Source organism: Pelobates fuscus, chromosome 13, assembly GCF_036172605.1.
Source record: "Pelobates fuscus isolate aPelFus1 chromosome 13, aPelFus1.pri, whole genome shotgun sequence".
Taxonomy (NCBI): Eukaryota; Metazoa; Chordata; class Amphibia; order Anura; family Pelobatidae; genus Pelobates; species Pelobates fuscus.
The window spans coordinates 74197027-74223701 of record NC_086329.1 but is presented as its reverse complement, the minus strand read 5'-3'; the positions used below and the strand labels follow the sequence as shown (position 1 = coordinate 74223701).

Genomic DNA, 26675 nt, shown 5'->3' with positions numbered 1-26675 from the left:
CTCTGATGCCTGGAGTGTCCCTTTAAAGCAGTTTTACATGCAGGACAGTAACAGAAAGTCATCAAGTAGGTGGGGAAGGCAGATTAATAGCTCATAAGTGATATAATGATAGTTGATATAAACATTCGGAATAAAATAAATATTACTCTTTTATGCTTTCTATTCATCTTAGACTGAAGACAGATGTCTATTCATCACCTATGGCAGCCATCTTGAAAAGAGTGTTAAAAAAATCTTGCAAACAGAATGCATATCAGATGTCAGGATGGCCAATATCATAGACAGATGGATCTAAGCGACAAGAGGACAACAGTTTGATTACTCAAAAATTGTGAGTTTTAGACTTGTATAGTTACACAGTTAAAAAGAGACTTGCGTCCATTGAGTTCAGCCTCTCCCACATTTCTTTTTGCTGTTGATTCAAAAGAAGGGAAAAAAAAAACCCCAACCAGTTTAAAGTGCTTCCAATTATGCAATAAACTAGGAAGAAAATTCTTCTTGACCCCAAAATGGCAGTCAGATATCTTCTTGGATCAAGAAGCTAATACCCAACTAACTAAAAAATGATATCCCTGAATATTATGTTTTTGCAAGATTTCATCCAGTTGCAGTTTACATGTCTGTACAGACTCTGAAAGAACCACCTCTTCAGGCAGACAATTCCACATACTTATTGTTCTTACTGTTAAAAAAACCTTTCCTTTGCTCTAGACTAAATCTCCTTCCAGTCTAAATGTGGAACCTTGTTGCCTATTTATAGTCCTGTTTATGAACAAATTTCCAGACCATGCTTTGCATTGACCCCGAATATATTTGTATAATGCTATCATAACCCCTCTGAGATGTTTTTCCAAACTAAAGCAATTTCAATTTGTTAACCTTTCTTCATAACTAAAATGCTCTATTAAAAAAAAAATATATATTTTGTAGCTTGCCTCTGCACTTTTTCTAGTGTCGTAATATCTTTCTTTAAAACAGGTGCCCAAAATTACACAGCATATTCAAGGTATAGTCATACCAGTGATTTATAAAAAGGCAATATACTGGTAGGGTGCACAGCGCCTGGGCACTCTGCAGATAGAGGCGCATTACGGCACTAGGCTCTGCAATTCATGTTAGGCTAAACCCCTTGTGCTTGGCTCCACCTCTTGTATTAGGCTCTGCTAATCTCACTTGGTGCCTGGGCCCAGCAGGGGTCAGGATTCCCCCTTCTTGCCCCAATCTAAAACTCAGGGAGGGGGAAATAAACTAGTGTTTTGTTTTTTGTTCAACCCCTATCCCCCCAGTTGCAGCTCTTATGTGCCACTACACCCCCTAACCTCCCATCCACCACTACTGACCCTTACTCTCTACTATAGCCCTCAATCCCCCAATTGCAGCCCCCATAACGCACTACAGCCCATTTAACCCAACAGCAACCACTATTCCTCCGCTACAAGTCCATATCCCTACTAAAGCACCCAACCCCCAGATGTTGTTCATACCCCTAAATACAGTGCCTAACCCCCAAATGTAGCTCTAACCCATACTACAGCCCTTATAATCAAAACGACTGCCCCTATGCATACTGCAGCCTCCAACCCCCCTACTACAGTCCCTACCCCCAAATGTAGTCACTATCTCCCCACTACAGCCTCATCATCCCAATTTCAGCCCATAATCTCCTCTACTACAGCTCCTATCCCCCCTACTACAGCTCATATCCCCCCTACTACAGATTCTATCCCCCCCTACTACAGGTCCTATTCCCAGCTCTACAATCACTATCCTCCAGACTACCCTTTATTATTCACTGTTTTAAAAAGTTTTTGTTTTTTTTAACTAATCAGTTCCAGAGTGTATATTTAAAGTTACATTAACCCTCTCAGTCCAGAAATTGGAGAGGTGGAAATACTCCAAGGTGACAGAAAGGACCATTATATAAACACTATCTGCTCGCTGTTAGTGAACGTAAGAGAGTTCAGTTGGTCACATGACTCGAGGTAGAGGGGTCACATGACACAGGCGGAAACTGGGCGCGGAATCACGTGCTCAAGGAGGAAAGCAGAAGTGCAGGCCGATCTGCTGTCAGTGTGCGATTTCAGGGTTCGGTACCGGCCATGGCTTCGATCCTGGAGGAGTACGAGGACTCCCTGTCCCGACCAAACTTCCCCAGCCAGGTCCGGGCCCCAGAAATCCGCCATTCCGGTAATACTGCTGTGGTGGGGGCTGGGGAGCTACATGAGTTGCAAAGGGTTTAACAGGGGTCAAGGAAATAAAACCATCAAACTGGCTTGTTATAATTAGTGAAAGTTAGGGTGACTGATAGATAGCACCTCCACTGTGTTGTATAAATGAAACCCCTACAATGCGTGACCAGCCTCAAGGCTGCCAGAATATGATGGGAGTTGTGCTGCATCTGGTTGTGCAGTGTGGCTGTCACAGCTGAAGATCGGTGATTGTCCAACAGGGCATTGTACTAAAAACCATAGCATGGGGCTGGAAAAGGGTTGGAGTAACCCATTTAGCAGGCTGCATATGTGGGACATGACAGGCACATCAAGAATGAGCAAAACTGATATTGCATTGATTTTCACAGAATAGGAATGAAATAGGCTAGTTTGGGAGTTACTTGACAGGTATTGTGCAAGTGAAAACCTGGTCTGCTCACCCCTCTGTCTTACACACAAACCATTATGGATCATTGTGGTGGGTGGGCGATTGAATTGAGTGCATTTAGAAGTTATTCTTACCCCCTTCATTTTTCTATAAACCTTGCAGCCTTGTTGCTGTAGTTGTTTACATAACCCATAATGACAAAGCAAAACATGTTGGACACCAAGTATATTTGCAAGTATATTAACCCCTTCAGGACGGAGTCAATAGTGCACGTTCTGATCAAAACAAAACGTAAACAAAAACTGGAATTTGCGCTATGTGTCTGTTCACCCGTAGTTCCCCTCTTTCAAATTATATGCACCCACACTTATTATATATCATTTTGTTCAGGAGAAACAGGGCTTTAATCTATCATTAACTATTCATATATGGAACATCATTTATTATGAATAAAAGTAAAAAAAAGTGAGAAAATAAGATTTTTTTTTAAATTTGCATTTCCGTCTGACATTTTAACTGTGAATGTCATAATACTGTTAGGTTTTACTGCAAAAAAAATGCACATATTTGTAATCAGCGATGTCTCACGAGTACAACAGTACCCCCCATTAACAGGTTTTATGTTGTTTTGGAAAGTTACAGGGTCAAATATAGAACATTACATTTTCAAATTGAAATTTGCCAGATTGGTAATGTTACCTTTGAGACGGTGTGGTAGCCCAGGAATGAGAATTACCCCCATAATGGCATACCATTTGAAAAAGTAGACAAGCCAAGGTATTGAAAGTGGGGTATGTTTAGTCTTTTTTAGTAGCCACTTAGTCACAAACACTGGCCAAAGTTAGCGTTCATATTTGTTTTTGTGTGAAAAAAGCAAAAAACAAATATTTGGCCAGTGTTTGTGACTAAGTGGCTACTAAGAAAGACTGGACATACCCCACTTGCAATACCTCGGGTTGTCTACTTTTGCAAATGGTATGCCATCATGGGGGTAATTCTCATTCCTGGGCTACCATACGCTCTCAAAGGCAACATAACCAATCTGGCAAATTTCAATGTGAAAAAAATGAAATGCAAGCCTTATATGTGACTCTCTAACGTTCCAAAACACCATAAAACCTGTACATGGGGGGTACTGTTATTCTCGGGAGACTTCACTAAACACAAATATTAGTGTTTTAAAACAGTAAAACATATTACAACAATAATATAGACCATAAAAGTGCAGTTCGCTTGTAAAAAATGCAAAAAACGTCACTTTTACTTAAAATATTATCGTTGTAATACAATTTACCAGTTTGAAACACGAATATTTGAGTTCAGCGAAGTCTCCCGGGTAAAACAGTACCCCCTATGTACAGGTTTTATGGTGTCTTGGAGAGTTACAGGGTCAAATATAGTGCTTGCAAATTAAATTCTCTGCACTTTCTCCCTGTGTTGTCATGCATGTCAATCAAATTTTAATTAATCAAATCACATAATTACATTAAAAGATTATTTAAATATACATGTAGAATTTTAATATATATGCATTTATAGGTATTTAAATTCTACGTGTATACTGATGTAATATTTTATGTAATTATATGTATTTATCTATATATATATATTTGCGGTTATTTGCATTTTATATATAGATAGATATATATAGAATGTCATTCTAAGTGTATTTTGTTACCGATATATATATATTAATAACAAAATACAGTTAGAATGAAATTACATATGCATATATAATTTATATTAAATTTTGTTTCAATATTTTATTTATTTATTTTATTATTTAATTTATTTATTATTTTAATTATACGTATTTATATATAATATATATATGTACATCTATTATATATATAATATATATACATATTATATATATGTAATGTCATTCTAAGTGTATTTTAATATTAATATATATACTTGTATTAATATTAAAATACACTTTGTATGACGTTACATATATATAATATGTATATATATTATATATATATAATATATATACATATTATATATATATAAAAATGCATTTATTTTATTTTTACACATGTCTAATTATTTGTTTTAATTCTTCCCACCAGCAGGGGGACTGTCTGATATTTCAAACAGTCCCCCTGCTGGCATATCCACAGCCAGCTATAGGGGGCCATGTGATCGCTCTTTGAGAGCGATCACATGGCCCCCGGGGGCCTCATTTGCCGTGGGAGGGCTGCCTGGGCTGTGAGGCAGTCCTCCCGAAGCGGATCGCGGCGGAGGTAAGTATAACTTACCTCCTGGGGCTGCAAGCCGTTACGGCGTGCTATGCCGTCATAACGGCGTTAAAGCCCACTTAACCCGTGACGGCATAGCACGCCGTAACGGCGTTAAGGGGTTAAGCAGACAAATCACATTCAGATAAGTAATTTAACCCTTAAATGGTTATGCCATTTACATGATTTAAAGTGGTCATGATGCCTGGAGTCTGTATATGCTGCCTTTTTCTTTGAAATTATGCACATACAGAGTTTAAACCCTCTACTGCTGGAGGTGTAACTTCATCTCAGTAGTGTCATTGAGGTATTATCAGCCAGTCCAGAAGTAGAATTCCATGCAGGCTAATATCAATTCTGTGTAACTATCATCGTCAGACTCAGTCATTGGATGAGTTGTCAGTTGATACTCTCAGCTTATGAATGGCAGCAGCTTCTGTGGCTCTGCAAAAGACAAAAGCGTGTCCCCAGACAACCAGGAAGCATCCAAATGGTGGACCAGCCAGGCTATTCCTGGCATCATAACCTGGAACTTAGTACTTAGCTGAAGTTTGGCAGAGATTACAAACCTAAGTCATTTTATGTATAATGCAACAAGTTTGGCACATGATGAATTTGCCACAGGATGACTACAATCAAAGGTTAATCAGAGAAATGGGATGCATCAGAGCTAAATATCAAGTATGACTGCAAAGGGTCTGAATACTTATGTCAATGTGCCATAAATCAGTGTTTTTTTTTTTGTTTTTTTTTAAATATTTTTTTTTACTTTATCATTGTAGAGTATTGAGTGTAGACTGCATCATGGGAAAAGAAAAGGGGTCTGAATGCTATCTGTATTTATCTTTAATCTATGGTTGGTTTGCATTTTAGGCTATATCAACGCTCGTCTAGAAAAAGAAACCCCTATATTTAATAAGCAGAGGATTGATTTTACACCACCAGAGAATATTAACTGTCTTGTCGTTTGCAATAACCAGCTTTGTATGAGTTTGGGTAGAGACACAATTCTCAGGTAAGAGTTTTGTCTAAATATCATTTTGTATTTTTAGTCCATTTGTTTACTTGTAAATACACTTTGTACACGGTCCAGTGATTTCTGAAAAGCTTCATCTGCCGTTCTGTTTTTCACTTACAAGCTAACATATATCATCTTCCGCATGGATTCATACATATAGTTTGTAGCTGTAGAGATTATAAGTGCCCCTTTAATTGTTTATGTAATGTGAAATCCCCTATGTATACAGATTTAAAAAACTACTGTATTGAAATAGTCTCTGCAGTATGAAATAATACCGTTCATTAGGCTATTTGCAACCAACTATATGTTTTTTTTTTTATGTGCTTGTTTAGAATTGATTTGATAAAGGCGGACCAACCCAATCAAGTGGACTTAGGCCGTAAAGACGAATCCAGAGTCCATAAGCTTTTTTTGGATCCTACAGGTAAGATAAACTGCATCACATCACCTGCACTACCTGTCCTACATCATTAAGACAATGAAGATTTCAACAGTTTTAAAATCTTTATTTTCTTTGGCTACGGTTTAACCTTTACTGATCAATTCATACAAATGTATGACCTAGTAATAGTTATAGTGCAATTGGTAAAATATTAGAACCGGAATGTGTGTGATTTTAATTAATTATTTTTCCTTCTTCACAACTAATTAATACACTTATTACTTGCAATTTAAACTTGCATTAATATACATTTTATTAATGTTTAGCTTTATGACTGAAATACTTGCATTCTGTGATGTTGGAAAGTTTACTAGGTTTGTGTCCTAATGAGGGCCTAACTCAGGAGTGCCAAAAAGGTAGATCCCCAGATATTTTAAAACTACAAATTTCATGATGCTTTGTCATTCTAAAGACATGCAAAGCATCATGGGAGTTGTAGTAATACTACATCTGGGGATGTACCTTTTGAGCACCCCTGGCCAAAACCGACAAAAAGACATGTGAGGCATATAACCATAATGTGTGTTTTTAGTTATAGTGTTAAACCAGCCTTCATAAGCACTAAAGACTGCTGTTTTATTAGTGTGTAGGTGCTGTGCATGACTAAATCCAGTTTCTATATTTTTTCTTTTTTTACATCCTCTATTAATCCTAAAAAGCACTATAGCTTACTTTAGTGGTTATGGTGCCAGGACTGTCCTGATGCTCTCACCCAATGTATACTATTACCAACCCCCAATAGGAAAATATTTAACTAAAGGTGTATGGGTTACTAGAGTAGCTACCCCAGAAGCCTTACCCACAAATAATCTTATATCTTATAAGATCTGTTCATTATCAGCGCATAAAAGATGCCCTGGTATATGGGGGGCTAATGCCCACAGCTCCTTCAACTTGACTCCACTCTAAATAGGGACTTCAATGAGGTAGAGATATATGGCAGTTATATTTATTAAAATAAACATTAAAACAATTGGTCCCGTATAAATAGCACCATTTCTGTCTTCTCATTAGGCCCTCACCCAATGAGCTGGCTCTGCACAACAGGTGTAGTTCAGTGGCGTTAAGCAAGTTCCTTGCAGTAGTTTCCAGGTCCATAGGGTAGACACCTGGAAAACCCGAGAAGTTGTCAAAATGTTCAGTTTTACTAAATTACCCTAGGAAGGTGCCTGACACTATTGTAGTTGTTATGGTGCCTGCAGTGTTGCTTTAAGAGCACAGTTAGATGACTACATGATTAGAATCTCACAGTGGAAACAGGTAGCAGGTGCCTTCACAGAAAAACAACTTGTACTATTGATTGTATGCTACCTTGTAATGGATGTAAAGTGGCACACGTATTCCTGTGTATGTGTTTATTAAAAGCATGGTGAGCGGTTATGGAATCAAAAATAATGTTAATTTCACACTCATTCTAGCCATGTGTGCTTTAAAAATGTATTTGGCTGCTTTAATCTCACAATATCAAATGATAAACACATGTTGTCTTAACCGGTGCCAAGATATATGAAATATTTGAGCAGCTATCCTAGACTTAAAGGATCACTATAGGGTTAGGAAAACAAACATGTATTCCTGACCCTATAGTGTTTAACCCACCATATAGGTAGCTTGCCCCCCCCTTAGCCCTCCTATAAAAGTTTAAAACTCCTATAAAAGTTTAAAACTTTCCCCATAGGGAAAGGACTGAATTGGCTAAAATTGGCACAGGGCGGGGCCAAATGCCATTTTGGCCAATCAGGACCTCCCCATAGAGGCATTGATTCAGTGCATCTCTATGAGGAAAATTCAGCGTCTCCATGCAGAGCGTGGGGATGCTGAACGGCAGGGCTGCTTACTGTGCAGCACTGAGCCAGCAAGCCCCTCCAGTTGAAGGTGTCCCTAGGGGCAATGTAAACAATGACTTTTCTATGAAAAGGCAGTGTTTACATGAAAATAAAACAGACAAGGTATAGGCGCTCGCTATAGTAGTACGAGTGATGTAAAGTGGGCAGCAGTGACCAGCACAAGGATTCCCCACCTTATGATAAAATAATGGTGAACAGAGAGAGAAAGGAAACCGCGCCCTTATTTTGATACGAACATACGTACTCAAATCCTTATGGTCGTATAATGGTAGACCTCAAAAAAAGAGAAATAAACAAAACAATAGTGTAACCCTGTAAATATTCTGGAAACAATAAAAAGCATGTAAGGTAGTACACTCACATTTAGCAGAGCTAAATACAGAGCTCTGCTGTTTTAGCGCGTAGACGGAATGATCCCCGTCCTAGGATAAATATGAGGTAGTCCACGTCTTGATGGTCTCAAACAGAGAAAACAGACAGGAAAATCCACATAGTGTAGTATATACTGGTATAAATATAAATGGTAAGTGAATAGAAAATATCGTACTCACATTTACTAGAGCGTGCCTCGCTCTAGTTAATAGCGCATAGGTGGTATAATCCCCACCAAGGAATAAAGATGTAAACCAGGAGCAAAATATAATGGAAATCTCAGAGTAGTAAAAAAGTTAAGATTATAACTATTTATTATACATATAAATCAGTAAAAAACAATATATATAGAATACTCAATGAGAAAGTCCATAAAAAATCCACTTTACGCGTTTCACCTATAGAGGCTTCTTCAGAAGTGTGGATGAAGTCCTGGTAATGTCCAAATATATATGCAAGACAATAAGAGTAATTAGCTTCATGTGGTAGAGAATTAGTTTACTTACTGTATCCTGGTTTCGCGCGCGCTGTCAAACCGGAAGTGACGCGGCGCCATATTAACCAATCATAGGCTTAAGGAAGTGAGTTGTTCTAACCACCGGTGGAACGCACGCGTCATACCGGAAGTGACGCGGCGTATCCGGACGGTGGTAATCTATGCGTTTCAGCGTGGAACGCATGTCCTGAACGGACCAATCATGGGGCCATAATAACCTTCCATGCATCAAGGGGAAATACTGTCCGCATGTCTGCATTAGCAGATTCAATACAAATGTCCATGGGAACACTGTTTGTGTGTATGCCTCAGCAGATTCAACACAGAAGTCCATATTCAAAAGAACAATTGGCATATCGATACAATGGCTCAGCATATAGTATTCTTAAAGCAAAAGCATAATTCAAAACAGAATATGAGCCAAAATAGTGCGATCTGATATTTGTGTATTTTTTTGTACCACATACTAAGACATAATAGTAGTGTCTGAATGTAAAGAAAATTAGAAATTAGAAATTAAACAGAAACAAACATAAAAAGCTGTACTAATATAAATACAGAGCATACATATTAATATTTTCAACAATGTGTGCGTATTAAGGATACATGAGATGCACATAGAATGTGAGTGCAATCACAATTAGTAATCAGCATATACATATGTATATATAAGTATAAGCATCCATATAAACTGAAGAGTAGAAAAAGGTTATATATATAATTGACACTGTAAACCACATGAAAAATAAGTGGTAATGATGGATAAAAAATATATAAATAAAAATAAGTATAAAAATAAAATTTAAAATGATGGAAATAAAAGAGACCTGTAATATAAATCGGTGACCATATACTAAAATGCAAAATGTAAGAAACTTGATGTATACATGCATATATATACATATATATACGAGAAAAACATAAAAAACGAAGGGTATAAAAAGAGGAGGAGAGGGGATGGGAATAAAAAAATTGATACTATTAAAAAAGAGAAAAAAACAGCAACTGGTTAATAATAAATAAGAAAAATATATATAGGGAGCGGACATAAAAAATCTTATAAAAAATTAAAAAGATCAAAGTCTATATTTAATCCGTTGGGATGTAATGTATCAATTTTGAATACCCATTCCATCTCTTTTTGGCCAATTTTTTTAATAAAATCGCCTCCTCTCCAATGGCTTTTTACTATAGCAATTCCCATAAATGTGAGAAATTTGGGATCATTGTTGTGTTTACAAAAGTGAGCAGACACTGAATGTTTTTCGTATTTCTTTTCAATGTTTCTACAGTGTTCTGCTATGCGTATTTTTAATGGTCTAATGGTGCGACCAATGAATTGGAGGCCACAAGGGCATTCCAATAAATAAATGACATTTTTGCTTTCACAGGTGATAATCTCTTTGATATTAAAAATCTTATTATTATTATTCGACTTAAAAGTGGACCTTCTTTTTTCTGTTGGTTTTGTTTTTTTGCAAGCTATGCAATTGTTACATTTAAAAAAGCCATTGGCGAGGGGTAAAAAATCCTTCATGGGTTTACCTCCTATTTGATCTTTAGTGTAGTTGTTCGTCAGGTGCATTTTTAAATTCGGAGCACCTCTAAACACAATACGTGGTTTATTTGGAATTATACTTTTTAAAATAGGGTCTTCTTTTAGGAGGTGCCAATGTTTGTTCATTATTCTTTTTAGATGTTTGTTTTTATCATTGTAATCGAATACTATAGGTAGATTGACTTGGTTTTGTTGATGGGGTTTTGTTTTATGTATGAGCTCTTTTTGGTTGATCTCCAATGCTTGCTGTATGGTAGACTCTATTTGTTCTTTATTATAACCTTTATTTATCAGACAGTTTTTAATTTTATTCGCCTGCTCTAAAAAAACTTTATTGTCCGAACAGTTCCTCCTAAGTCTAGTGATTTGGCTCTTTGGGATGCTATTGAGCCAGACTTTATTATGGCAACTTTTTGTGTTAATATAATTGTTGACATGAACGTCTTTAAAATGGGTTTCAGTGTGAATAGCATCGTCTTTAATATAAATATTCAGATCCAAATAAGTAATCTCTTTATTGTTTATTTCTGAAGTTAAAATAATACCCTCTTGATTGGAATTTAAAAATTGGATAAAATCATGTGCCTCCTTTATTGTACCCTTCCAAATAAAAATAAGATCGTCTATGTATCTGGAGTAGGATACTAGATTCGACGTCCAGCCATGCCCACTCCAAATAAATCTGTCTTCCCACTCAGCCATAAAGAGGTTGGCATAGCTGGGCGCGAATCTAGTACCCATGGCCGTTCCTCTATTTTGTAAGTAAAAAGAATCCTTAAACCAGAAGTAATTATTGTTAAGAATCAAGTTAATACCTTCAATCAAGAAGTTAATTTGTTCTTGTTCCATAAGCTTAGCTTTTTCTAAAACAGTTCTAACTGCATTGCACCCTCTGTCATGTTGTATGATGGTGTATAATGATTGAACATCGCAAGTAACGAATAAAAAATCATCTTGCCAAGTAATTTTTTCAAGTTTCTTTAAAAGATCTATAGTGTCCCTAAGATAAGATTTAGATTGGATAACATATGGCTGAAGTAAAATATCTATGTATTCTGACAAGTTGGAAAGTGCAGTGCCAATCCCAGAAACGATGGGACGTCCTGGGGGCTTAGTTATATCTTTGTGAATCTTAGGGAGAAAATAGATAACCGGAATTTTTGGATGCGTAACATTAATATAATGGAATTCCTTTGAATCTAAAAATGTTTTACATGAAAATGCCTGAAGGGAGCGATTATACTCACCAGAACAACTACATTAAGCTTTATTTGTTCTGGTGACTATAGTGTCCCTTTAAGATAAGGCCATGGACTAATGAAAGTATTTAGAAAATTGGGCAGACTAGATGGGCCAAATGGTTCTTATCTGTCACATTCTATGTTTCCTAGCATATGTAATGCCAAAACAACTTTCACGGCTGTTACCTGTCATTAGATATTTTGATTGAAACCGTTTTCTCCTTATTTATACTACCGCGTTTCCCCGAAAATAAGCCCTAGCTTATTTTCGGGGATGCTCCTAATAGAAGCCCTACCCTGAAAATAAGCCCTAGTCTTTCGCTAATCTGTAGAATGTGGATGGGCAGAAGACTCTGGCCCTGGAGAGTGGAGAAAATGTGAATGATGGGGATGGGGATGGGGATAGTTAGGCTTAGACCCTATAACAGGTGATGGGTAAAAGATTTCGACTAGTAAAGGAAAGCCCCCGTAAAAGCTCAGAGAAATAGAGAAGTAATTGTAGATCCAAAGACTTGCATATACTAGGAAGATCTATTACCAAGTCCTAAAATGGTATATTCAAATAGTAATTGTAAATACACTAGAGGTGGGCGTAAAAAAAGAAAAAGTAGTTAAAACAGATGAACTCTGGAACATAAATAATATTGTACACAGAGGAATGGATAAAAATAAGATCAGTTGAATTGGATAAATACAATACACTCCAAAAAAATATATAAACTCCCCAAAAATAGACTCTAAAAAAAATATTAAAATTACAGAAAACATAGAAGCATAGATCATAGTTTTTTTATGTTTTCTGTAATTCTATTATTTTTTTGGAGTTTTATATATTTTTTGGGAGTGTATTGTAGTTATCCATTTAACTGATCTCATTTTTATCCAGTCCTCTGTGTACAATATTATTTCTGTTCCAGAGTTAAACCGTTTTAAACAACTTTTTAATTTATTTTTTTATTTTTTTTACGCCCACCTCTAGTGTATTTACACCTACTATTTGAATATACGATTTTAGGACCTGGTAATAGATCTCCTAGTATATGTAAGTCTTTGGACCTACAACTATTTCGCTAATCTCTGTTTGAGGAAGTTTCCCCTAAGATTGATACGCAAGATTCCATTCGCGAGAGAACTAATTTATGTTCGGGGAAGTTTCCTCGAACACAGATTTGCAGTATTCTATAAGCTAATCTATGTAAGGGAAAGTTTCCCCGAACATAGATTTGCATGATTCCATGTCCTAGTGAACTGGTCTATGTTTGGGGGAATTCCCCCGAACATAGACCTTCTTTCTAGCACACGTTTTTACTTGAAATAAGACCTCTCCCAAAAAAAAAAAAGTTCTAGTGTGTTTATTTTTTTTGTGGGGAGGGGAGGGGGGAATTGATATAAAACCTGGTCTTATTTTCGGGGAAAGACTGTGTATGGGTTTACTACGGGCAATGTGTGTTTGTCTGAGAGTTAAAGAAATGTGATACAAATATACTCAAGTCTATTTAATCTGTCTCTTTCAGGATCTCACCTCTTGATTGCCCTCAGTACTAATGAATGCCTGTATCTGAATCGTAATGCGCAAAAAGTGAGAACTCTTTCCAAATGGAGGGGCCACTTGATTGAATGTATCGGGTGGAACAGATTTTTGGGAACGGAAACCAGCACTGGTCCCATTCTAGTAGGGACTAATCAAGGTCACATATATGAAGCCGATATAGCAGCCAGTGAAGGTGGCCTTTTCGGTACAAATCCTGACCAGTATTTTCGACATGTTCACACTCTTGAGGAAGAGACAGGCCCTGCCCCAGTTTCCTGTTTGGATATTGATCGTGGCTATGAAAATCGATACTGTGTTATTGCAACCACTCCGAAAAGACTCTTCCAGTTTGTTCACAAAATACCAGAGGGAACAGAGCAACAAGGGTTTGCCATTCTGTTCAGTCAACCGGCCGACAGCCTTCCCAGCATCCAGGAGTTTCCAGGAAACCTTGGTTATAGTGATCTTGCTTTCTACCATCAGAAACTTCGCAAGTTCCCCAATTCATTTGCATGGATGATGGGAAATGGAGTTCTTTATGGCAGCTTAGAGTTCTCTAGACCAGAATCTGTTTTGATCGATGTACAAGTTTGGGAATACTCCTCCAGCAGTGAGAAGCCAATATCTATTGTTCTCTCTCAGTTCCACTTCCTGCTTCTTTTGCCTGATCGGGTTAAAGCTGTTTGTATACTGAACGGGCAGGTAGTCTTTGAAGACATTTTTACTGAGAAATTTGGTCCACTAAAAAGGATGGTGAAAGACCCCGTTTTAGGGCAGATTTGGGTTTATACAGAGAGGGCAGTGTTTCGCTATAACGTGAAACGAGAGTCAAGAGATGTTTGGAAAATGTACATGAACATGGATAAATTTCAATTGGCCAAGGAGTTTTGCAACGATCGCCCTGAGTGCATGGATATGGTACTAGCTAAGGAGGCAGAGTATTGCTTTCAGAATAAAAGATACAAGGAAAGTGCCAAATGTTATGCACTTACTCAGAACTACTTTGAAGAAATAGCCCTCAAATTTATTGAAGCCAAGCAAGAAACTGCACTGATGGAGTTCCTACTAAAAAAACTCTTTAATTTAAAGCCTTCAGAGAAGATACAAGCAACTCTTTTGACCACATGGTTAACAGAGCTATACCTGAATCATCTTGGAATCCTGGCAAGTGACCCATCTGAAAAAGCCACTTATTTAAAGGTGCGTGACGAGTTTCGGGCTTTTCTCAGCACCCAAAAAAACAAAGACAGCCTCATAAATAATCGTGCCTCCATATATGAACTTTTAGCCAGTCATGGAGACACAGAGCACATGGTGTACTTTGCCGTGTTAATGCAAGACTATGAAAGAGTAGTATCACATCACTGTCAGCATGATGACTATGATGAGGCTCTTAAAGTTCTATCAAAGCACAAAGATGAGAAACTTTTTTACAAGTTCTCTCCAGTTCTCATGCAGCATATTCCACAATCCGTTGTAGACTCTTGGATTGCAATGGGTAAAAAACTGGACCCCAAAAATCTCATTCCAGCCCTTGTTAATTACAGCCAGAGTGCTGGAACCCAGATCAATGAAGCCATAAGATACATGGAGTTTTGTGTGGACGAACTCAAGGAAACCGAGCAGGCCATTCATAATTACCTACTATCTCTCTATGCTCAATTCAGACCCGATTCCCTTCTTTCCTACTTAGAAAGAGCTGGAACCAACCCTAATCGAATTCACTATGACCTGAAGTATGCTTTGCGGCTATGTGCAGAACATGAGCACCATCATGCATGTGTACATGTTTACAAAGTTATGGAACTTTATGAAGAAGCTGTGGATCTGGCATTAAAGGTAATGTCCAATCTTTGAGTTGGTATTACACCCCTTATACACCTTGCCTACTCATACATTCAGGGCCTGAATTTATAGCTCAAGACTTACACTACTAGAGAGGGCCAACAGTTACACTCAACTGTGGTGGATTTCTATTTGCCAAGGCACAGTTTTCTCTCACAAGGGACTAACGGGAAAGAGGAAATTTTGAGCCCTGATGAGTTCATGTCCAGCCTATGGTTGCTGGTTAAAGACCACACTTGGCAATGTGGTTCATTAAGCATCTTGATAGTCCTAATCTAAATCTATTAGAGTGCCTGTTTGCCTATTCCTACATATTAAATGAACAGTCCAAGCACCATAACCACTACTGCATGCTATAGTGGTTATGCTGCCAAGAATGCCCTAGTGCAGGCATAGACAACCTTTGGCACTCCAGATGTTTTGGACTACACCTCCTATGATGCTTTGTCAGCATTATGGGTGTAAGAGCATTATGGGGGATGCAGTCCAAAACATCTGGAGTGCCGAAGGTTGCCTATCCCTGCTCTAGTGCAAATATTTTTAGAAGAGTTTGACTTCTTTCATGGGGTCCATGGGTTACACTTCCCACCTCCTGTACGAACGACAGAGCTAAAAGCCCTCTGTCTGACCGTTATTCTGCATTGCTCTGGAGAGCTTATGGAAGCTTCTATGCTTCTCTGGCTAATGAGGTGGAGATGGGGAGAGGCACCTGACATAAACCAATTCAAGCTGCTACTAAAAGGTTTGACTATTTGCAAAGAGAGGTCCAGAACACTGGCATCATAACCACAACAGTGTGCTGTTGTGGTTATGGTGCTTAGTATTCCTTAAAGGACCATTATAGGCAGCCAGACTACTTCAGTTCAATGAAGTGGTCTGGATGCCAGGTGCCCCTGGTTTTAAACCTGCACCTGAAAACATAGCAGTTTCTCTTATGTTTACACTGAGTGTTAATCCAGCCTCAAGTGGCTGTCTCACTGAAAATCACAGTGAGAAGACCCTGGACGTCCATAGGAAAGCATGCCCTTGCCGCGCATGCAGAGCTGACGTCTGCAGGAGTCGGAGAGGTCACCAGCGCCGAGGGAGCCCGGTGCTGCAGAAAGGTTAGTGGCTGAAGGGGTTTTAACCCCTTCAGCTCAGCGGGTGGGGGGGGACACCTAATGACCCTATAGTGCCAGGAAAACAAGTTTGTTTTCCTGGCACTATAGTGGTTCCTTAAGGTCATACCACAGTGATACTGTTCTCTACAAAAAATAAAAGCAGAATTATGTAATGTAGCTACCAGAGAATTGAAGGTCTGTCAAAAACAATCCACATTCTCCCTCGCCATTATTAAATATGTTGTTAATAATGACCATTGTGTGTCTTTTCTCCATGTTCATTTATTGTGGGTGAATTTATTTAGGCAACTTATACCAGTAATAAACATTTTAAAAACATTTTTGCTTTGACATATAATGAATGGTTGCCATGCAGATCTGAGCTGAAATCTCACTGGCACTCTCTTAGCACTGTAACCAGGGTAGTTCATTGCACTGATTATGGTCCAGTGAGTCTACAGGCAGGGTTAGTCCATTCCCGTTTTCCAGGTTGGTTTCATGTAAAGCCAGAGAACACCTAAAGACTTGTAGTGCTATAACCATGACACAGAACTGCAATAGGTATGTGTAACGGTACTTACTGTCAGGGTCTTACCTGAGTTGGGAGTCTGTAGCGCAGATATGACGCTCACCCTTGCAGATAGCCACAGGCCGAGGTGGTCAGGTAAGAATTCACCTGGCCTGTGGGTCTGTGCACGGGGGCTGTGCAGGATGCAGTACCAAAGTCGCAGGACAGGCAAGGACAGAACCAGCAGGATAGTCGAGGGATAGCCGAGGTCAAAGGATGCCAGAGGTAGAATCAACGTAGTCACAAGCCGAGGTCAAATATACGAAGCAGAATAAACAGGAACACTGGTACGACACAGGAACACAGATCAAAGACTTGACAACGAGTGCAGGGCGAGGCTGGGTTTAAATACCCTGCTAATGAAGATCAGAGTCAGGTGAGAAGCAGACAAGTCAAGGTGCAGCCCCCGGTGTAGTAGCCAAGCCAGGATGAACAAGGCCGGAATCAGAAGTCTCAGGTAAAGCCGCTGTGGCTCAGAGGTAGAGAGCAGGACTGGGATAGACAAGTACCCCGGTTCAAGTCCCCTGCTGGGAATTCCAGGAGCGACCACGTCTGGCCGTCTGTCTCACAGGTGAGTACCCTGACACTTACCTGGTCCGCGTGCTGGCAGGGATCCTCTGATCGAGCCACACGCGGCTCGAGCACTCCTGCCTTCAGGCAAGCCACGTGCGGCTCGGAAGTGTTCTTAAAGCGGCACTGTCATGCCGAATTCCGTTTTTTTTTTAACCCCCCTCCCGCCTCAACTACATCCAATCGACCCCCTAGTCATCCCCAAATGCCCCTATGCCCCCCACATTACCTATTTTTTATTCTTTATTTTCTGCCCGATCTTTATTCAGGGCGCCGCCATCTTTGTGTGGGTAGGTGAAGTCCCTGTGGGACACGTCATCTACCCACACTACACAGACTGTGAGATTCCCGCACATGCCCAGTGAAACACCTGGACATGCGAACGGGAATTTCACCTATTCATTCATTCATCAGACAGACGAATGAATGAATAGAAAAAATCAGACGAACAAACTAACACTGAGTATCAGTGTTAGTTTGTTCGTTCAGTTTATTACAAGGAGGGAGCTACCGGCGTGCAGCTCCCTCCTTGTAATATGTAACTATAGAAGCGGCAGGGAGCAGAGCTCCCCACCACTTCATAAGCCCCCCAGGTCCCCCCCTCACTCTATGGGGGTCAATATGACCCCCATAATAGCACAAGGGAGATTAAAATCTCCCCAATACCCCTACTCGCTATATCGCGAGATGGGGCATGTCCACTAAACAGTGAGCAGCCTGTGGCTGCTCACTGTAAAAAAAAAAAAATAAAAAAAAAATAAAGGGTAATAAGGGGGGGACGGGGGGCCTACTGTCCTCCCCCGCCGGCCCCCACCCCTGGACGGCGGGTGGGGGCCATAATGGGAATGAGGGGGGACCTACTGTCCTCCCCTCAGGCCCCCACCCCTGGGCGGCGGGTGGGGGCCATAATAGTAATAAGGGGGGGGGGGACCTACTGTCCTCCACCCCCCGGCCCCCACCCCTGGGCGGCGGGTGGGGGCCATAATAGTAATAGGGGGGGGGGGGACCTACTGTCCCCCCCCCCGGCCCCCACCCCTGGGCGGCGGGTGGGGGCCATAATAGTAATAAGGGGGGGGGACCTACTGTCCTCCAGCCCCCGGCCCCCACCCCTGGGCGGCGGGTGGGGGCCCTAATGGAAAAAGGGGGGGGGGACCTACTGTCCTCCCCCCGGCCCCCACCCCTGGGCGGCGGGTGGGGGCCCTAATGGAAAAAAGGGGGGGGGGACCTACTGTCCTCCCCCCCGGCCCCCACCCCTGGGCGGCGGGTGGGGGCCATAATAGTAATAAGGGGGGGGGGGATCTACTGTCCTCCCCCCCCGCGGCCCCCACCCCTGGGCGGCGGGTGGGGGCCATAATAGTAATAGGGGGGGGGACCTACTGTCCTCCCCCCCCCGGCCCCCACCCCTGGGCGGCGGGTGGGGGCAATAATAGTAATAGGGGGGGGGGGGACCTACTGTCCCCCCCCCCCGACCCCCACCCCTGGGCGGCGGGTGGGGGCCATAATAGTAATAAGGGGGGGGGGACCTACTGTCCTCCAGCCCCCGGCCCCCACCCCTGGGCGGCGGGTGGGGGCCCTAATGGAAAAAAGGGGGGGGGGACCTACTGTCCTCCCCCCCGGCCCCCACCCCTGGGTGGCGGGTGGGGGCCATAATAGTAATAAGGGGGGGGGGGACCTACTGTCCTCCAGCCCCCGGCCCCCACCCCTGGGCGGCGGGTGGGGGCCCTAATGGAAAAAAGGGGGGGGGACCTACTGTCCTCCCCCCGGCCCCCACCCCTGGGCGGCGGGTGGGGGCCATAATAGTAATAAGGGGGGGGGATCTACTGTCCTTCCCCCCCCCCCCGGCCCCCACCCCTGGGCGGCGGGTGGGGGCCATAACGATAATGGGGGGGGACCTACTGTCCTCCCCCCGCCCCCACCCCTGGGCGGCGGGTGGGGGCACTAAGTAAATTCCCCCCCCCCCCCCCCCCCCCCCATCAAGGTGACTAGGGGTGCCCAAGCCCCCAGTCACCCACCCCCCACCCAAATAAAAAATGCCCCTACCTACCCCCCTCACCCTAAAAAATAGTGAGGGGGGAATAAAATTGCTAACCTGTAAAGTAAAATTAAACTTACCATTCGACGTCTTCTTTTTTCTAAAATCTTCATTTTTCAGCCCCAAAAAAGGCCAAATAAAAAACCATCATAGCCGTCGAACTAAAAATAAAATAAAAAACCCGAGCGCAAAAAAAAAAACCCGACGAAAAAGAAAAAACCCGAGCGCACAAAAAAATAATCCATCTTCACCCATGGAGGGCTCCGCGCAGACTGAGCTCCGCAGGGCGGGGCAAGGCTTATAAAGCCTTGCCCCGCCCTGCAATTAGCCTAAGAACACTCTGATTGGTGGGTTTAAGCCAATCAGAGTGCTCTTTGTCATTTTACAAGCGTGGGAAAGTTCTTTGGAATTTTCCCACGCTTGTAAAATGTCACAGAGCACTGTGATTGGATGGCTTGAAATCCATCCAATCACAGTGCTCTGTGTCATTTTACAAGCGTGGGAAAGTTCTTTGGAATTTTCCCACGCTTGTAAAATGACACAGAGCACTGTGATTGGATGGATTTCAAGCCATCCAATCACAGTGCTCTGTGTCATTTTACAAGCGTGGGAAAGTTCTTTGGAATTTTCCCACGCTTGTAAAATGACACAGAGCACTGTGATTGGATGGCTTGAAATCCATCCAATCACAGTGCTCTGTGTCATTTTACAAGCGTGGGAAAGTTCTTTGGAATTTTCCCACGCTTGTAAAATGACACAGAGCACTGTGATTGGATGGCTTGAAATCCATCCAATCACAGTGCTCTGTGTCATTTTACAAGCGTGGGAAAGTTCTTTGGAATTTTCCCACGCTTGTAAAATGACACAGAGCACTGTGATTGGATGGATTTCAAGCCATCCAATCACAGTGCTCTGTGTCATTTTACAAGCGTGGGAAAGTTCTTTGGAATTTTCCCACGCTTGTAAAATGACACAGAGCACTATGATTGGATGGCTTGAAATCCATCCAATCACAGTGCTCTGTGTCATTTTACAAGCGTGGGAAAGTTCTTTGGAATTTTCCCACGCTTGTAAAATGACACAGAGCACTGTGATTGGATGGATTTCAAGCCATCCAATCACAGTGCTCTGTGTCATTTTACAAGCGTGGGAAAGTTCTTTGGAATTTTCCCACGCTTGTAAAATGACACAGAGCACTATGATTGGATGGCTTGAAATCCATCCAATCACAGTGCTCTTTGTCATTTTACAAGCGTGGGAAAGTTCTTTGGAATTTTCCCACGCTTGTAAAATGACACAGAGCACTGTGATTGGATGGATTTCAAGCCATCCAATCACAGTGCTCTGTGTCATTTTACAAGCGTGGGAAAATTCCAAAGAACTTTCCCACGCTTGTAAAATGACAAAGAGCACTCTGATTGGCTTAAACCCACCAATCAGAGTGTTCTTAGGCTAATTGCAGGGCGGGGCAAGGCTTTATAAGCCTTGCCCCGCCCTGCGGAGCTCAGTCTGCGCGGAGCCCTCCATGGGTGAAGATGGATTATTTTTTTGTGCGCTCGGGTTTTTTCTTTTTCGTCGGGTTTTTTTTTTTGCGCTCGGGTTTTTTATTTTATTTTTAGTTCGACGGCTATGATGGTTTTTTATTTGGCCTTTTTTGGGGCTGAAAAATGAAGATTTTAGAAAAAAGAAGACGTCGAATGGTAAGTTTAATTTTACTTTACAGGTTAGCAATTTTATTCCCCCCTCACTATTTTTTAGGGTGAGGGGGGTAGGTAGGGGCATTTTTTATTTGGGTGGGGGGTGGGTGACTAGGGGCTTGGGCACCCCTAGTCACCTTGATGGGGGGGGGGGGGGAATTTACTTAGTGCCCCCACCCGCCGCCCAGGGGTGGGGGCGGGGGGAGGACAGTAGGTCCCCCCCATTATCGTTATGGCCCCCACCCGCCGCCCAGGGGTGGGGGCCGGGGGGGGGGGGAGGACAGTAGACCCCCCCCCCCCTTATTACTATTATGGCCCCCACCCGCCGCCCAGGGGTGGGGGCCGGGGGGGAGGACAGTAGGTCCCCCCCCCTTTTTCCATTAGGGCCCCCACCCGCCGCCCAGGGGTGGGGGCCGGGGGCTGGAGGACAGTAGGTCCCCCCCCCTTATTACTATTATGGCCCCCACCCGCCGCCCAGGGGTGGGGGCCGGGGGGGGGAGGACAGTAGGTCCCCCCCCCCTATTACTATTATGGCCCCCACCCGCCGCCCAGGGGTGGGGGCCGCGGGGGGGAGGACAGTAGATCCCCCCCCCCCTTATTACTATTATGGCCCCCACCCGCCGCCCAGGGGTGGGGGCCGGGGGGGAGGACAGTAGGTCCCCCCCCCCCCCTATTACTATTATGGCCCCCACCCGCCGCCCAGGGGTGGGGGCCGGGGGGTGGAGGACAGTAGGTCCCCCCCCCCTTATTACTATTATGGCCCCCACCCGCCGCCCAGGGGTGGGGGCCGGGGGGGAGGACAGTAGGTCCCCCCCCCCCCTACTACTATTATGGCCCCCACCCGCCGCCCAGGGGTGGGGGCCGGGGGGGAGGACAGTAGGTCCCCCCCCCTCATTATCTTTATGGCCCCCACCCACCGCTCAGGGGTGGGGGCCGGGGGGGGACGACAATAGGTCTCCCTCCCTTATTTTACTTTACGGCCCCCACCCGTCATTTAGGGGTGGGGGGCACTATTTTTTTTTTTTTTTTTTTTTTTTACAGTGAGCAGCCACAGGCTGCTCACTGCTTACTAGACATGCCCCTACTCGCGGTATAGCGAGTAGGGGCATATTATTTACTAATACCAAGTCATTTTTACTTGGTGTTAGTAAATTTGGCTGAAAGACCAATTCAGGTCTTTCAGCCTTTTAGTAGATAGCTCCCTGATACCGTGGGAATTAGGGAGTTATCTACTAAGCGGCTGCAAGATGCAGCCGCGGCAATGAATAGCATCGGAGTTTCATTCATTAGAATGAAATTCCGATACGATCAAAGTACCGAATTGCATCCTAACACCAATGGAGAAACGGTGCTCATTCTGTTAGGATGCAATTCGGCAGTTTTGCCGGCGTTCTGTCTAAGTGACAGGACTTTCGGCAATACTGACAGGAAGTATTGTGGGAACTGGGAGGAAAGCTAGGGATCATGGGAAAATTGCTCTGACCAGCGGAAATGAAGCACACTTTGCTCCTCCGCTGGTCAGAGCTGGTCAAGCGGAGGAATCCCATAAGACAAAGAGTCCCTACTTTGTCTTATGGTTTTAAAGAAAACTAAAGAAGACAGGAAGAAAAGAATAACAGATCCTGAGAGAGGGGGAGAAGAGGAAGAGATTGAGGAAAGGTAAGTTCGGCATGACAGTGCCGCTTTAAAGAGGAAATGGGAGCCTAACCTTGCGGTCGGCTCCCGTTGACCCACGTCATTCCGTCACTCCCATTCACGCATGTTTTGGGGTGCAGGCATGACGTGAACCAATCAAATAAAAAATAAAGGTATTTGAACTTACCTGGCCCTAGAATCTGTGCCCTATGGTGGTTTCTGTTCCCAGTACCCTTTAGTGCGTTCCTTGTAATTGTTATTGTATTCTGGTATTGACCTTGGCTTTGTTTCCTGACTCTGAGTTTCTCGTTAACCCTTGCCTGTCTTGTTTGCCCTTCTGATTATTACTTTGTACCTGACTTTGGCTAGTTCTCGTTTTCGCTGTCACTCCGTTACCCTGACCTCTGCTCGTATTTCGACTACACTTTTCTCTGTCTAACGTTAAGTCTGGCCACTCTAAGGTCCGGTGAGACGTTTATATTTCATTTGTTTGTTCCTTGCTATCCTAAACTCTGCGTGTTCGGTTAATGCTCCGTGACAGTATGGTGGTTTGAGTGCCCCTTTAATAGTGTATTTTGTCAATAGGTTGTCATCTTTATATAAATATTTTATCAGTATTCTCAAAATGCAGATTGGCTAAAGCTATTATTTAAGATGTAATATAAGAAATCTGAATTTTTATTACATAAAAATTCCACACATCTTATCCACTAGAGACCATAGTAGTTGTTATGGTGCTAGTAGGTTATTGATGCCATTCTTTAATTCTGGGTCAAAATGTTTTCTAACAGTTTGATGCAAACTGAGGGTCCCTCAAGCAGACCCCTGCTCCCTAAATTGCTTTATTTCTAATGTGGAAATCACACTTTCAAAGTGTACCATACTGACATTGGAAAGTGTGACTTCTAGATTAGAAATAAAGATGGTAGAATATGTAGGGAACCTCCGTTTATGTCAAACTGTTTGAAAACCTTTTTACTCAGAATCAGAAGACTGTTTTAAAAACCAGCCAACTTTTGACACAGAACTAGGAGACCGTGCCAGTAGCTAGTAGTAATGGTGCTATGGGTTTTGTTATATTTTGCATGTGTGTGTGCTCCAAATGTGGTATTAACACAATGATTAATTTTATTTTCTCATTGCAAAATACTTAGGTGAATGTGGATCTGGCAAAGTCCTGTGCAGATTTACCAGGAGACGATGAGGAGCTAAAGAAGAAACTTTGGCTGAAAATTGCTCGTCATGTGGTGCAGGAAGAAAAAGATGTGAAAAAAGCCATGGTCTGCCTGTCTAGCTGTAATCTTCTTAAAATTGAGGACATACTGCCCTTTTTCCCTGACTTTGTGACCATTGACCATTTCAAAGAAGCCATCTGCAGCTCGCTTGAAGACTATAATCAGCACATTGAGGAGCTGAAGAGGGAGATGGAAGATGCTACTCTTAGTGCCAAGCGTATCCGGGAAGATATGCAGGAGATGAGAAACAAGTATGGATCAGTGGATCCACAAGACAAATGCACAGTATGTGACTTTCCATTACTGAATCGGCCCTTCTACCTGTTCCTCTGTGGACACATGTTCCACTATGACTGTCTTATGCAGGTTGTTGTGCCTAACCTACCAACTTACAAACAAATTAAGCTGGAAGACCTTCAAAAAAAGCTTGGAGCTGCGGCTCAGCCTTCAAAAAGTCGCTCCCACACAAAAGATGATGATAATGTAAGCCTGGGCAAGAGTCCACAATCTCGTGAGCAAATTAAGGCAGACATTGATGACATTGTGGCAGCTGAATGTGCCTACTGTGGTGACCTCATGATTCGGTCTATCGACAAACCTTTCATAGACCCACATAAATATAAGGAAGAAATGTTAAGCTGGATGTAGGGTAGAAATTTTCCACTGCTGGCTAAACTTTTAAAATGATAGATCGTGATGGAACACAAAACACCTGCTATATAAAAAGTAATGAATGTGGATTTGTGAAATTTACTTAAAGAGCAGCATTACATCTGTAAAGTTTCTCAAACAACCACTCCATGTAGTGATTTCACTTATTGGTGGTTATGTTTTCTGAATATGATCTAGCACGGGTGCCAGGAGTATAATGTTTGTTTTTTGTTTTCTTCTGTTTAAAAGTTTAGATGGATTCATTTTACAGCCTTGTTACAAATTACACAAGCCCTGGTAAAAAAAAAAAAAAAAAAAATGGTCAGCATGGCACTTACTCTAATGCAAATGTTTAGTTTTTTTTTGTTTTAAAGGAGCAAACCACTGTGTATGTAAGATGTTGCATGTGTTGTGTTCCAGCTGTTTAAAAACTTATTTCAAACTATTTTTGGCAAAGGGGTTTACAAGGTAATGTGTGGTGGCAAAATAATTAGCAGCTTTTTTTCTTTTTTTTTCATTTTAAATGAAAATACTTTCAGATATGTATTCTTAAGTGAGATGTCCTAAGGCTGTTAGTGAAGACTAAATGTTATTTGCCGCCACACATGTGCTCGTGCAGCAGTTTGTATTTTACAAAAGTGTTTTGTTGCCTGCTTTATCAATGTTCATCAATGGAGGGCTTACGTTTGGTCAGTGGTTGAGTGAATCCATAGAGTGCAGCGTGTGTGTGAATGTAGGGTTCTGTTTGTGGTCCCTTTTACCGTTTTCTTCTCATTGGTTATTTTTCTATTCTTTGTTGCCTGCACCAGTTCTGCACTATAGCATTTCTCCTGTTTCTCTCTCCCTTCCTCTTTATTACTTTTATCACGAGATCATTTTTCTTAACACAATGTGACTTACTCCAAACACCATGACCACTTCAGTGAGTGGAAGTGGTTATAGAGCCTAGAATCTGTATGTTCAGCGTTTCTCTTTAAAAACAACTCTCCGCCAAGGAAGAGGCAGCAGGATTGGCATAAGACTGCATGAGAGGAGATCTTGTGCTTGTTAGGACCCCATTGTAATACGGTTTCCCCTTTTACCAAAGAGCATTGCCAGGGTACTCTAACCACTGCAGTGATGGTTGGAGGAACTCTTCAAATCCATTATTGGTGTAGATGGCTCTAGTTACACATTGGGTTCTCTTTACAGTACCAGGATCATTATTTTTTTTTTTTTTTAATGCATTTTAAAGATAATACATTAAAAGTATGCCTAAAAAAAAATCTGAACCCAAAGTAATAGTTATGTGTAAAACACAAAATATTACATAACTGACCTCCAGGCCATAGCTTGGCTACTCAAGAACCTCAGCTTTTAGGCTATAGAATCCGAACTGTTGATCATGTTAAATGAAGCCAAACAAGGCGTAACGTTCGTGAGGAAGGGTAGCAGTAGCACATTTCAAAGCTTTTTTTTTTACATAAGAAAGCTGTTATTTGAACTAAACGTCCCAGAAACCTTTGTGCTCCAAAACATACAACTGTGTTATTGGAGACTACAGGTTTGGAGGGAGGGGCACAAAGGGAGATGTTCACATACAGTACCATACCAACAAACAGAACGAACTGAGGATGCTGGGTAGATATGCTGCATTCTACAAAACATTTTTGTATTTAGTTTGCAAACACTATACATAAGTGGGAATGCAAACGGTGTAGGCAATTAAGGCTAACAGTTCTGAAGTTTTCCTTTAAGGGAAGGTGTAAAGCACTAGAGAAATGTATTTTAATCTTAAACTAAGATTATAACTTTAAGTTTTTTGTTTGTTTGTTTGTTTAACTTATTCTGGATCTTTGTCTGTTCTATGTATGTATGGGGGAGCCTTTCACTACAACTTAGGAGATACCCATCCCTTTAAAAATGGGGATAAGAAATACTTTTTGCAATCACCGTGCACTTTTTGGAAACTAATGAAGTAATGTAATATAAACTGTAATGCCGTAATTCATAA

At 41.9% G+C, this 26675-nt stretch overlaps 1 protein-coding gene across 1 annotated transcript; it reads left to right on the top strand.

Annotated features, from left to right (window-relative positions):
- Window positions 1-2011: 2011 nt before the first annotated feature.
- Window positions 2012-26675, top strand: VPS18 (VPS18 core subunit of CORVET and HOPS complexes). The gene is made up of 5 exons (XM_063440504.1): window positions 2012-2187; window positions 5715-5856; window positions 6195-6286; window positions 13333-15188; window positions 23951-26675. The coding sequence occupies exons 1-5, from the start codon at window positions 2100-2102 to the stop codon at window positions 24677-24679; spliced, it is 2907 nt and encodes a 968-aa protein (XP_063296574.1). The 5' UTR covers window positions 2012-2099; the 3' UTR covers window positions 24680-26675.

Excerpts from the sequence above, each read along its gene's own strand:
- VPS18 (XM_063440504.1), top strand. The coding sequence starts at position 2,100 with ATGGCTTCGATCCTGGAGGAGTACGAGGACTCCCTGTCCCGACCAAAC. Across the intron at positions 5,857-6,194 it reads GGTAGAGACACAATTCTCAG|AATTGATTTGATAAAGGCGG; the intron begins GTAAGAGTTTTG and ends GTGCTTGTTTAG. Across the intron at positions 15,189-23,950 it reads CTGTGGATCTGGCATTAAAG|GTGAATGTGGATCTGGCAAA; the intron begins GTAATGTCCAAT and ends CAAAATACTTAG.